Source organism: Panulirus ornatus, chromosome 30 (assembly GCF_036320965.1).
Source record: "Panulirus ornatus isolate Po-2019 chromosome 30, ASM3632096v1, whole genome shotgun sequence".
Lineage (NCBI taxonomy): Eukaryota > Metazoa > Arthropoda > Malacostraca > Decapoda > Palinuridae > Panulirus > Panulirus ornatus.
This window is the reverse complement of record NC_092253.1, coordinates 23,563,625-23,578,970: the sequence shown is the minus strand read 5'-3', so window position 1 is coordinate 23,578,970 and position 15,346 is coordinate 23,563,625. Positions and strand designations below refer to the sequence as shown.

The 15,346-nt window shown below is 41.4% G+C and overlaps 1 protein-coding gene across 7 annotated transcripts in view; it reads right to left on the bottom strand.

Annotated features, from left to right (window-relative positions):
- rngo (DNA damage inducible 1 homolog rngo) overlaps nt 1-15,050 on the bottom strand; it is a 53,517-nt gene extending 38,467 nt beyond the window's left edge. For 4 of the 7 annotated variants that reach the window (XM_071679969.1, XM_071679970.1, XM_071679971.1 and 1 more), the window contains exons 1-2: nt 12,594-12,781; nt 415-592 (exon numbers count right to left, since the gene is read on the bottom strand). In XM_071679969.1, coding sequence (XP_071536070.1) covers nt 415-592; nt 12,594-12,689 — 274 coding nt within the window. In that variant the 5' untranslated portion in view covers nt 12,690-12,781. Of the gene's footprint in view, nt 1-414; nt 593-12,593; nt 12,782-14,694; nt 14,834-14,913 lie in introns of those variants that run through there. The other 3 variants (XM_071679974.1, XM_071679973.1, XM_071679975.1) reach the window with 3 other exon arrangements.
- Nucleotides 15,051-15,346: the final 296 nt, after the last annotated feature.

Sequence of the window (15,346 nt, the reverse complement as noted above, 5' to 3'; positions counted from 1 at the left end):
TCCAACTCTTAACCTTGAATATGTATACTTGTCTTTACTCCTATGTATTAATGCACTTACTCGTACCTCAGCCTAAGCCAGGTACCCACTTATTGACCAACCCCAAAGGGAGGTTTGGGTATAGACCATGTGTCATATCCAAGATTCAAACCCACATGGGTCTGACCCCAGGCAGACCAGTGATGACATCGTCAGTAACGTTAATCGCTACCCCACAGAGGCCCTTCAGGGGATATAACAGAAAGGTCAGTTGGGTTTAGCTGTGGATAATGGGGCTCTAGTTTCAGTGCACCATACATTTTACATGGAGTTCAGGGTACAAAATAAAATCTTACATTTACTTATAAAAAATGCACAAAAATTAATCATAACATCAGAGGACCTTAAAAACTATAAAAGCAAAGTGTCACACACCAGTTGGTATAGATTGCTGCTGCCGCATATGTTCTGCTGCTCTTCTCAACAAAGTGCTCCCTCGATTTATCATGATGAGCTCCCCATCCTTCACCCCATAGTCTTTCAGGCTCTTTTTATTGTCTGTGAGTGGCTGAGCATTGAACACCACCACCATTTCTCCAACAGGGATCCCAACCTATAGAAACAAAGAAGGGAAACAGTATACCTAATACTAAAATTAAAACATATTCAAGCATTATATATAAGGTATTATATCCTTTAAATCTGCACAATCAGACACCTAACACAGGAAAAGAATGAGCGAGGGGGGAGCTGACTAACATTTTGATCCACTGGTCTTGACTAGTCAGTGCAACAGCAATTGACTCACCAGTGCCAACTTATTGGCAAAAACCACTCTTAAATAAAATGTTCCAAATCATGCCATACAACTTTGTTTATATTCTTTACACACCATACTACCTGTGAAAAATAATAACTCAATATCCAAAGCAAGGTTCAATGTGTATCAATGGTTATTTCACATCTAATGCTGACTATTTCATGCTTTAGTACTAAGCAGGGAATATACAAAACAGCCATTGACTGCTTGTAATCACATCAAATGAATGCTTTAGACAATGTGATATTAGGCTGCAGAGATATATAATTGATATATATATATATATATATATATATATATATATATATATATATATATATATATATATATATATATATATATATATATTTTCTTTTCTTTTCTTTCATACTATTCGCCATTTCCCGCATTAGCGAGGTAGCGTTAAGAACAGAGGACTGGGCCTTTTAGGGAATATCCTCACCAGGCCCCCTTCTCTGTTCCTTCTTTTGGAAAAGAAAAAAGAAAAAAAAATTGAGAGGGGAGGATTTCCAGCCCCCCGCTCCCTTCCCTTTTAGTCACCTTCTACGACACGCAGGGAATACGTGGGAAGTATTCTTTCTCCCCTATCCCCAGGAAGTGAAGTGTTTTAGATATCTGGGAGTGGATCTGGCAGCGGATGGAACCATGGAAGCGGAAGTGGATCATAGGGTGGGGGAGGGGGCAAAAATTCTGGGGGCCTTGAAGAATGTGTGGAAGTCGAGAACATTATCTCGGAAAGCAAAAATGGGTATGTTTGAAGGAATAGTGGTTCCAACAATGTTGTATGGTTGCGAGGCGTGGGCTATGGATAGAGTCGTGCGCAGGAGGATGGATGTGCTCGAAATGAGATGTTTGAGGACATTGTGTGGTGTGAGGTGGTTTGATCGAGTGAGTAACATAAGGGTAAGAGAGATGTGTGGAAATAAAAAGAGCGCGGTTGAGAGAGCAGAAGAGGGTGTTTTGAAGTGGTTTGGGCACATGGAGAGAATGAGTGAGGAAAGATTGACCAAGAGGATATATGTGTCGGAGGTGGAGGGAACGAGGAGAAGAGGGAGACCAAATTGGAGGTGGAAAGATGGAGTGAAAAAGATTTTGTGTGATCGGGGCCTGAACATGCAGGAGGGTGAAAGGAGGGCAAGGAATAGAGTGAATTGGAGCGATGTGGTATACCGGGGTTGACGTGCTGTCAGTGGATTGAATCAAGGCATGTGAAGCGTCTGGGGTAAACCATGGAAAGCTGTGTAGGTATGTATATTTGCGTGTGTGGATGTATGTATATACATGTGTATGGGGGGGGGGTTGGGCCATTTCTTTCGTCTGTTTCCTTGCGCTACCTCGCAAACGTGGGAGACAGGGAAAAAATGCAACTGAGTGGGAGAAGTATAAAAGAAAGAGACAGGAGGTCAAGAGAAAGGTGCAAGAGGTGAAAAAAAGGGCAAATGAGAGTTGGGGTGAGAGACTATCAGTAAATTTTAGGGAGAATAAAAAGATGTTCTGGAAGGAGGTAAATAGGGTGTGTAAGACAAGGGAGCAAATGGGAACTTCAGTGAAGGGCGTAAATGGGGAGGTGATAACAAGTAGTGGTGATGTGAGAAGGAGATGGAATGAGTATTTTGAAGGTTTGTTGAATGTGTCTGATGACAGAGTGGCAGATATAGGGTGTTTTGGTCGAGGTGGTGTGCAAAGTGAGAGGGTTAGGGAAAATGATTTGGTAAACAGAGAAGAGGTAGTAAAAGCTTTGCGGAAGATGAAAGCCGGCAAGGCAGCAGGTTTGGATGGTATTGCAGTGGAATTTATTAAAAAAGGGGGTGACTGTATTGTTGACTGGTTGGTAAGGTTATTTAATGTATGTATGACTCATGGCGAGGTGCCTGAGGATTGGCGGAATGCGTGCATAGTGCCATTGTACAAAGGCAAAGGGGATAAGAGTGAGTGCTCAAATTACAGAGGTATAAGTTTGTTGAGTATTCCTGGTAAATTATATGGGAGGGTATTGATTGAGAGGGTGAAGGCATGTACAGAGCATCAGATTGGGGAAGAGCAGTGCGGTTTCAGAAGTGGTAGAGGATGTGTGGATCAGGTGTTTGCTTTGAAGAATGTATGTGAGAAATACTTAGAAAAGCAAATGGATTTGTATGTAGCATTTATGGATCTGGAGAAGGCATATGATAGAGTTGATAGAGATGCTCTGTGGAAGGTATTAAGAATATATGGTGTAGGAGGCAAGTTGTTAGAAGCAGTGAAAAGTTTTTATCGAGGATGTAAGGCATGTGTACGTGTAGGAAGAGAGGAAAGTGATTGGTTCTCAGTGAATGTAGGTTTGCGGCAGGGGTGTGTGATGTCTCCATGGTTGTTTAATTTGTTTATGGATGGGGTTGTTAGGGAGGTAAATGCAAGAGTCCTGGAAAGAGGGGCAAGTATGAAGTCTGTTGGGGATGAGAGAGCTTGGGAAGTGAGTCAGTTGTTGTTCGCTGATGATACAGCGCTGGTGGCTGATTCATGTGAGAAACTGCAGAAGCTGGTGACTGAGTTTGGTAAAGTGTGTGGAAGAAGAAAGTTAAGAGTAAATGTGAATAAGAGCAAGGTTATTAGGTACAGTAGGGTTGAGGGTCAAGTCAATTGGGAGGTGAGTTTGAATGGAGAAAAACTGGAGGAAGTGAAGTGTTTTAGATATCTGGGAGTGGATCTGTCAGCGGATGGAACCATGGAAGCGGAAGTGGATCATAGGGTGGGGGAGGGGGCGAAAATTTTGGGAGCCTTGAAAAATGTGTGGAAGTCGAGAACATTATCTCGGAAAGCAAAAATGGGTATGTTTGAAGGAATAGTGGTTCCAACAATGTTGTATGGTTGCGAGGCGTGGGCTATGGATAGAGTTGTGCGCAGGAGGATGGATGTGCTGGAAATGAGATGTCTGAGGACAATGTGTGGTGTGAGGTGGTTTGATCGAGTAAGTAACGTAAGGGTAAGAGAGATGTGTGGAAATAAAAAGAGCGTGGTTGAGAGAGCAGAAGAGGGTGTTTTGAAATGGTTTGGGCACATGGAGAGGATGAGTGAGGAAAGATTGACCAAGAGGATATATGTGTCGGAGGTGGAGGGAACGAGGAGAAGAGGGAGACCAAATTGGAGGTGGAAAGATGGAGTGAAAAAGATTTTGTGTGATCGGGGCCTGAACATGCAGGAGGGTGAAAGGAGGGCAAGGAATAGAGTGAATTGGAGCGATGTGGTATACAGGGGTTGACGTGCTGTCAGTGGAGTGAATCAAGGCATGTGAAGCGTCTGGGGTAAACCATGGAAAGCTGTGTAGGTATGTATATTTGCGTGTGTGGACGTGTGTATGTACATGTGTATGGGGGGGAGGGGTTGGGCCATTTCTTTCGTCTGTTTCCTTGCGCTACCTCGCAAACGCGGGAGACAGCGACAAAGTATAAAAAAAAAAAAAAAAAATATATATATATATATATATATATTTTTTCATACTATTCGCCATTTCCTGCGATAGCGAGGTAGCGTTAAGAGCAGAGGACTGGGCCTTTGAGGGAATATCCTCACCTGGCCCCCTTCTCTGTTCCTTCTTTTGGAAAATTAAAAAAAATACGAGAGGGGAGGATTTCCAGCCCCCCGCTCCCTTCCCTTTTAATCGCCTTCTACGACACGCAGGGAATACGTGGGAAGTATTCTTTCTCCCCTATCCCAAGGGATTATATATATATATATATATATATATATATATATATATATATATATATATATATATATATATATATATATATGTATATATATATATATATATATATATATATATATATATATATATATATATATATATATATATATGTATATATATATATATATATATATATATATATATTATATTTTTTTTTTATTTATTATACTTTGTCGCTGTCTCCCGCGTTTGCGAGGTAGCGCAAGGAAACAGACGAAAGAAATGGCCCAACCCCCCCCCCCCATACACATGTATATACATACGTCCACACACGCAAATATACATACCTACCCAGCTTTCCATGGTTTACCCCAGACGCTTCACATGCCCTGCTTCAATCCACTGACAGCACGTCAACCCCGGTATACCACATCGCTCCAATTCACTCTATTCCTTGCCCTCCTTTCACCCTCCTGTATGTTCAGGCCCCGATCACACAAAATCTTTTTCACTCCATCTTTCCACCTAAAATTTGGTCTCCCTCTTCTCCTTGTTCCCTCCACCTCCGACACATATATCCTCTTGGTCAATCTTTCCTCACTCATCCTCTCCATGTGCCCAAACCACTTCAAAACACCCTCTTCTGCTCTCTCAACCACGCTCTTTTTATTTCCACACATCTCTCTTACCCTTACGTTACTCACTCGATCAAACCACCTCACACCACACATTGTCCTCAAACATCTCATTTCCAGCACATCCATCCTCCTGCGCACAACTCTATCCATAGCCCACGCCTCGCAACCATACAACATTGTTGGAACCACTATTCCTTCAAACATACCCATTTTTGCTTTCAGAGATAATGTTCTCGACTTCCACACATTCTTCAAGGCCCCCAGGATTTTCGCCCCCTCCCCCACCCTATGATCCACTTCCGCTTCCATGGTTCCATCCGCTGCCAGATCCACTCCCAGATATCTAAAACACTTCACTTCCTCCAGTTTTTCTCCATTCAAACTCACCTCCCAATTGACTTGACCCTCAACCCTACTGTACCTAATAACCTTGCTCTTATTCACATTTACTCTTAACTTTCTTCTTCCACACACTTTTCCAAACTCAGTCACCAGCTTCTGCAGTTTCTCACATGAATCAGCCACCAGCGCTGTATCATCAGCGAACAACAACTGACTCACTTCCCAAGCTCTCTCATCCCCAACAGACTTCATACTTGCCCCTCTTTCCAAAACTCTTGCATTTACCTCCCTAACAACCCCATCCATAAACAAATTAAACAACCATGGAGACATCACACACCCCTGCCGCAAACCTACATTCACTGAGAACCAATCACTTTCCTCTCTTCCTACACGTACACATGCATTACATCCTCGATAAAAACTTTTCACTGCTTCTAACAACTTTCCTCCCACACCATATATTCTTAATACCTTCCACAGAGCATCTCTATCAACTCTATCATATGCCTTCTCCAGATCCATAAATGCTACATACAAATCCATTTGCTTTTCTAAGTATTTCTCACATACATTCTTCAAAGCAAACACCTGATCCACACATCCTCTACCACTTCTGAAACCACACTGCTCTTCCCCAATCTGATGCTCTGTACATGCCTTTACCCTCTCAATCAATACCCTCCCATATAATTTACCAGGAATACTCAACAAACTTATACCTCTGTAATTTGAGCACTCACTCTTATCCCCTTTGCCTTTGTACAATGGCACTATGCACGCATTCCGCCAATCCTCAGGCACCTCACCATGAGTCATACATACATTAAATAACCTTACCAACCAGTCAACAATACAGTCACCCCCTTTTTTAATAAATTCCACTGCAATACCATCCAAACCTGCTGCCTTGCCGGCTTTCATCTTCCGCAAAGCTTTCACTACCTCTTCTCTGTTTACCAAATCATTTTCCCTAACCCTCTCACTTTGCACACCACCTCGACCAAAACACCCTATATCTGCCACTCTATCATCAAACACATTCAACAGACCTTCAAAATACTCACTCCATCTCCTTCTCACATCACCACTACTTGTTATCACCTCCCCACTTGCGTCCTTCACCGAAGTTCCCATTTGCTCCCTTGTCTTACGCACTTTATTTACCTCCTTCCAGAACATCTTTTTATTCTCCCTAAAATTTAATGATACTCTCTCACCCCAACTCTCATTTGCCCTTTTTTTCACCTCTTGCACCTTTCTCTTGACCTCCTGTCTCTTTCTTTTATACATCTCCCACTCAATTGCATTTTTTCCCTGCAAAAATCGTCCAAATGCCTCTCTCTTCTCTTTCACTAATACTCTTACTTCTTCATCCCACCACTCACTACCCTTTCTAATCAACCCACCTCCCACTCTTCTCATGCCACAAGCATCTTTTGCGCAATCCATCACTGATTCCCTAAATACATCCCATTCGTCCCCCACTCCCCTTACTTCCATTGTTCTCACCTTTTTCCATTCTGTACTCAGTCTCTCCTGGTACTTCCTCACACAGGTCTCCTTCTCAAGCTCACTTACTCTCACCACCCTCTTCACCCCAACATTCACTCTTCTTTTCTGAAAACCCATACAAATCTTCACCTTAGCCTCCACAAGATAATGATCAGACATCCCTCAAGTTGCACCTCTCAGCACATTAACATCCAAAAGTCTCTCTTTCGCACGCCTGTCAATTAACACGTAATCCAATAACGCTCTCTGGCCATCTCTCCTACTTACATAAGTATACTTATGTATATCTCACTTTTTAAACCAGGTATTCCCAATCATCAGTCCTTTTTCAGCACATAAATCTACAAGCTCTTCACCATTTCCATTTACAACACCGAACACCCCATGTATACCAATTATTCCCTCAACTGCCACATTACTCACCTTTGCATTCAAATCACCCATCACTATGACCCGGTCTCGTGCATCAAAACCACTAACACACTCATTCAGCTGCTCCCAAAACACTTGCCTCTCTTGATCTTTCTTCTCAAGCCCAGGTGCATATGCACCAAGAATCACCCACCTCTCTCCATCAACTTTCAGTTTTACCCATATTAATCGAGAATTTACTTTCTTACACTCTATCACATACTCCCACAACTCCTGTTTCAGGAGTATTGCTACTCCTTCCCTTGCTCTTGTCCTCTCACTAACCCCTGACTTTACTCCCCAGACATTCCCAAACCACTCTTCCCCTTTACCCTTGAGCTTCGTTTCACTCAGAGCCAAAACATCCAGGTTCCTTTCCTCAAACATACTACCTATCTCTCCTTTTTTCACATCTTGGTTACATCCACACACATTTAGGCACCCCACTCTGAGCCTTCGAGGAGGATGAGCACTCCCCGCGTGACTCCTTCTTCTGTTTCCCATTTTAGAAAGTTAATACAAGGAGGGGAGGATTTCTGGCCCCCCGCTCCCGTCCCCTCTAGTCGCTTTCTACGACACGCGAGGAATACGTGGGAAGTATTCTTTCACCCCTATCCCCAGGGATAATATACATATATATATACATATACACATACACACACATACACATACATACGCACATATACACGCACACACACATACATATATATACATATGAGAAATGTAAGAAACAATCCAGAAAACTGAAACCTCTAGCCCGAAATGAATGAAAAAAAGAATGCCACACAATGGTTCAACCTCTGGCCATGGAAAAAAGGAAATGTACAATTCACCCACACAAACGTCAACAGCAGCTCTCATCAATTCAACCACTGCATCAATAAGCTTCAATGTCTAAGCTACATTTTTTTCCAATTTCACTATTTTCCTTCACATTTTCAATTGTGTCTGAAGGTTCTACTTCAAGAGTGATTGTTTTTCCAGTAAGGGTCTTCACATCTTGGTTACATCCACACACATTTAGGCACCCCACTCTGAGCCTTTGAGGAGGATGCTTTACTTGTGGTGCTGACTTCCCTCTTTAAATTTATATATATATATATATATATATATATATATATATATATATATATATATATATATATATATATATATATAATATATATATATAATATAATTATATATATACATATACACATACACACACATACACATACATACGCACATATACACGCACACACACATACATACGCACATATACACGCACACACACATACATACGCACATATACACGCACACACACATACATACGCACATATACACGCACACACACATACATACGCACATATACACGCACACACACATACATACGCACATATACACGCACACACACATACATACGCACATATACACGCACACACACATACATACGCACATATACACGCACACACACATACATACGCACATATACACGCACACACACATACATACGCACATATACACGCACACACACATACATACGCACATATACACGCACACACACATACATACGCACATATACACGCACACACACATACATACGCACATATACACGCACACACACATACATACGCACATATACACGCACACACACATACATACGCACATATACACGCACACACACATACATACGCACATATACACGCACACACACATACATACGCACATATACACGCACACACACATACATACGCACATATACACGCACACACACATACATACGCACATATACACGCACACACACATACATACGCACATATACACGCACACACACATACATACGCACATATACACGCACACACACATACATACGCACATATACACGCACACACACATACATACGCACATATACACGCACACACACATACATACGCACATATACACGCACACACACATACATACGCACATATACACGCACACACACATACATACGCACATATACACGCACACACACATACATACGCACATATACACGCACACACACATACATACGCACATATACACGCACACACACATACATACGCACATATACACGCACACACACATACATACGCACATATACACGCACACACACATACATACGCACATATACACGCACACACACATACATACGCACATATACACGCACACACACATACATACGCACATATACACGCACACACACATACATACGCACATATACACGCACACACACATACATACGCACATATACACGCACACACACATACATACGCACATATACACGCACACACACATACATACGCACATATACACGCACACACACATACATACGCACATATACACGCACACACACATACATACGCACATATACACGCACACACACATACATACGCACATATACACGCACACACACATACATACGCACATATACACGCACACACACATACATACGCACATATACACGCACACACACATACATACGCACATATACACGCACACACACATACATACGCACATATACACGCACACACACATACATACGCACATATACACGCACACACACATACATACGCACATATACACGCACACACACATACATACGCACATATACACGCACACACACATACATACGCACATATACACGCACACACACAACAATCCAGAATACTGAACCTCTAGCCCGAAATGAATGAAAAAAGAATGCCACACAATGGTTCAACCTCTGGCCATGGAAAAAAGGAAATGTACAATTCACCCACACAAACGTCAACAGCAGCTCTCATCAATTCAACCACTGCATCAATAAGCTTCAATGTCTAAGCTACATTTTTTTCCAATTTCACTATTTTCCTTCACATTTTCAATTGTGTCTGAAGGTTCTACTTCAAGAGTGATTGTTTTTCCAGTAAGGGTCTTCACATCTTGGTTACATCCACACACATTTAGGCACCCCACTCTGAGCCTTCGAGGAGGATGCTTTACTTGTGGTGCTGACTTCCCTCTTTAAATTTATATATATATATATATATATATATATATATATATATATATATATATATATATATATATATATATATATATAAATATATATATATATATATATATATATATATATATCTTTCTTTTTTTTTGCTTTGTCGCTGTCTCCCGCGTTTGTGAGGTAGCGCAAGGAAACAGACGAAAGAAATGGCCCGACCCACCCCCATGCACATATATATACATACGTCCACACACGCAAATATACATACCTACACAGCTTTCCATGGTTTACCCCAGACGCTTCACATGCCCTGATTCAATCCACTGACAGCACGTCAACCCTGGTATACCACATCGATCCAATTCACTCTATTCCTTGCCCTCCTTTCACCCTCCTGCATGTTCAGGCCCCGATCACACAAAATCTTTTTCTCTCCATCTTTCCACCTAAAATTTGGTCTCCCACTTCTCCTCGTTCCCTCCACCTCCGACACATATATCCTCTTGGTCAATCTTTCCTCACTCATTCTCTCCATGTGACCAAACCATTTCAAAACACCCTCTTCTGCTCTCTCAACCACACTCTTTTTATTACTACACATCTCTCTTACCCTTACATTACTTACCAGATCAAACTACCTCACACCACATATTGTCCTCAAACATCTCATTTCCAGCACATCCACCCTCCTGCGCACAGCTCTATCCATAGCCCATGCCTCGGAACCATACAACATTGTTGGAACCACTATTCCCTCAAACATACCCATTTTTGCTTTCCAAGATAATGTTCTCGACTTCCACACATTCTTCAAGGCTCCCAGAATTTTTGCCCCCTCCCCCACCCTATGACTCACTTCCACTTCCATGGTTCCATCTGCTGCCAAATCCGCTCCCAGATATCTAAAACACTTCACTTCCTCCAGTTTTTCTCCATTCAAACTTACCTCCCAACTGACTTGTCCCTCAACCCTAATGTACCTAATAACCTTGCTCTTATTCACATTTACTCTCAGCTTTCTTCTTTCATACACTTTACCAAACTCAATCACCAGCTTCTGCAGTTTCTCACACGAACCAGCCACCAGCGCTGTATCATCATATATATAAAAACTAAACCAACACTGTAAAATCACATTACTCAAATCCTAAATGTAAGAGTGGCACCCCTAAACTGATACTTCTAAAAATACATGTCACTAAACATTTCTGAATTAGAAGTCTTTTGATATTCTTTTCAGTTTTACTATGAAACAAACAACTTCCAAAGAACCCTAACCTTTCCTACCATTCTTCAAAGTTGTTCTAACTAATGAATTCATCAATGTAGTTTTCATCAACTGTCAATGGCCCTGATTACCTCCAAATCACTTATATTAGCTTTTTAAACAGCCTGATTCGGTACTACAATACTACTGTAGAGTTTAGATAATACAACAACAGTTGCAGAGCATGATTCAGAGCATTATATATCAGCATACAATATTAAACAAGGCAAGAGTAGCATACCACAGAAAATGTGGGTTTACAGTAAAAGTAACAAAATTGTAAAAGCAATATCAACCCATGGAAACCTCCCTAGCCATTGAGATATAACTTAATATTCAGTATTCTAAGCAAACCATTGTTAATAAAGTCATGATTGACCACTGCTGAAGTAATGTAAACTGTTAAGACAACACCACAAGCAGCCATGCCATCCTCTGCTGCAGCCCATCTTATCATTGATATATTTTGGCTACTTGGTCAGATTTCTACATATTCTTTTAACATTTTAAAAAGTGTACTATTTATACGCTTTTATGCCACATTTCCCCAGACGAACGTAGACGTCATGACCTTGTCTGATATTCAGCAATATGTATGATGCTTCAAATCAGTTACTGTATTCTCTAAGTCCTACAGCAGCACTGCAAAACAAATCTAACTCAATATTCAGAGCTGATAATGATGCGGAGTTAATCTAGACAATGAACCTTTGATCTCGGGGTGATAGAGTCTCCGCGCCCCTTAAGGTAATGCAGTACCGGTGCAATTTCTCTCATTATTTCATGGACAACTTTCATTTCTGTAACACAGCTTCAGGAAAGGATTATATGTCCTTACATATTCTTGCATCATCACGAGACAGAGTACATGACGCACGACGGGTACGTGATACTCTCCCCCCAACATATAATTCATTGCAACATCTCGACCCTAGTTTCCATTAACAACACAAAACCCTTTCTATCAATCTCCTCACCTCCATTTCACACAATGCTTTGAAATTCTCCAGCTCTAAGTCTTCAGCCACCTCCAGGGGGATCGTGTCATTCTCAGTGTTGACGGAAATGCGCATCTTGGACGAGCTACGTGTGTTACTGGCAGGAAGGCGAACGAGTGAGTGTGACAGCCTCTCCCTCGCCAAGACACTCACAATACTCACCAAATGTTTGTTTACATCTTCCAAGTCGAGGGTTTGTTGTACATTATAACTTTACAACCAACCTCATTTAATACAACAATTATGAGGAATGATCATACCAAAAAATATCACTGAGCGTTTGCAGGTTATAGATTATTATGAAGGTCTCGTGGGATGGATTAACTCTGGTATTTCATCGACTTGGCTAACTACGCCAAGCAAATATTTTTTTCGTACCTTTTACTGCTCTAGTGAATAAAGCACAAATATATAGAGTTCATGATATATCCAAGTCCTTGAGGAGTTAAAGAGTCACTAAACAAATTTAACTTTTTCTTTGTGAGCTGCTGAAACTTTTGCGTCTTGAGCATATTTTTGCGCGTCTGGTAATTCTTACGATATAATCAGTACAAATCTGAAAACTCAAAATTACCTACGAATACCATAAGTGCAAGTTACCATAAAGATGTGGAGGGTACATATGGATATCAAAGATGATGTATATATTCTTCAGTACGTGTATCTAAAAATACCCTAACAAAGATCACATGACTAATATCTCATGAGAACAAACATAAAGTGACAAGAGGAAAGATCCCTCTGTTGAGACACGTTATAAAACGTATTGCTGATATGGCTTTTTTTTTTCAAACGAAACCTTTGTTAATATTGTGCACATTTGGTGACAAGTTTCCCTTGCAAAGAGCACTCTTTATGGTGCTGCTTCGTAGTACAATCATGGATATAACGAAAAGCATTTAAGTTGGAACTTACGCTGTCTTCTACCGCTTGGTAAGGTATTATATCTGGTCCTCCTGGTTAACTTGCCATCCTTACTGACTCTACTTGGCACGGACGCCTCATGTGGTACTGAATACTCAAAGATGATTATCCTGTATGGGATGAAATCAAAGAGCCCACATACTAATCTCTCTCTCTCTCTCTCTCTCTCTCTCTCTCTCTCTCTCTCTCTCTCTCTCTCTCTCCGTCATGGTTTGATTGTTCTGGCTCTAATGCCTATCACATCAAGGACAAAGCGTACCAGACCATTAAACCAGCCACCTGAATCATTGTGATACTTTCTCCTACCCTCGACCAACTTAGTAGTAAAATTCTCCTTTCGTCTTTCTCTTTTCTTACAACCTTTCAGATCTAAAACATTCGTGGAAGCCTCAATTTCTAGTTTTTTATACGTTTTATCCAAAGATGGCCTTTGACTGGGGAATGTTTTGACCGTGTAAATTATATATATATATATATATATATATATATATATATATATATATATATATATATATATATATATATATATATATTAAAGATAGTTGTGATCCTTCTTTCAAATTGGCGAACCTGAATTATGCGCACCGCCAAAATTGCGACAGGACGGCGCAACACATTGCCCAGACTTTATTTCATTTCCACACTCAGATGAATTATGCTTTTTTTCCGCAGTAACGGCAACGATATTCATTTTGACATTCCCACGCCATACGGCCCCACCTACTGCACTTGTAACACAAAGCAGGTTGTTCAATGAACTTTGCAATTCTCCTGTACCCTATTCTAAAGATGACAATCTTCTCCGGAACGTCTCCTTTCATTAAGGCTACTACTTCGTTCTTCATTTCATCCCGAATTTCATGTCGTTTTGCCCACACGAATCGTGTATCATCAAGAGGGAAGTCAGGATACAGTATAACCGAATACATGAATAAATCACCTTGGTGTATTGTTCTGTGTCTTGGGGTATTGTTAATTTCACCTCCTCAAACCCTGTCGTCGTCAGAAACTTTACTGCTTCATCCCCAGCCACAGTCAGATAGGAATTATTACGACCCTCTTTAAGAAGAGGTTCAAACTTTTTATGCTGCCTTCCCAGCTTAGCAGCCCACAGCAACTGCTCGTAGAATGTCATACGTAAATCACTTCCTCCTACCTAAGCTGTCTCCTCCACCAGGGTTGCTTGTCACATTAGTTCTGTCACCAGGATTCATTCGTCCAGCCTCCTGCGTTCGGTTCCCAGTTGAATTATTCTTCCCGCTTTCTTCTCCATATGTTTTCTTCTTCTTCATGTCGTTCTGGATCTCGTCACTATCACTTTCTTCACTTTGGTTCATAGCCCTCGCCTCCTCTTCTTTTCCTTCCTACTACTCACCTCCTGAAATCCGTCTGTCACCTACATTGTTGTTGGTCGCGGATCATCTGCCTCCGATTCGCTACTTGAAGGCTGCGGGTCGTCATCTAGGCAGTTTACTCGTGCACTCCTTTCTTGTTTAGACAAATTCTTCTCAGGTCTCTGCTCACCACTTGCCCCAGAATTGGTGCAAAGCTTAGACAGCAGGTGAAAATCAAAACTTGTTGCGGAGCGAAAGGTGAGAAACGTCTGACCAGCACAGTGGTATCCACAGGAATGGACTGAGAGGAAGGTATCATAAAAATCGTTTTCAGCAGAGCCTGTATGTGAAGCACTGTGAGATGGGGTTGAAACATGTTCATTCGCAGCTGAACCTGTCTCTGAAGCACTGCGGGCTGGGGCTGAAACATGTTCAGTCTCATCTGAGACCGAACCACTTTGAGGGCACATTGGA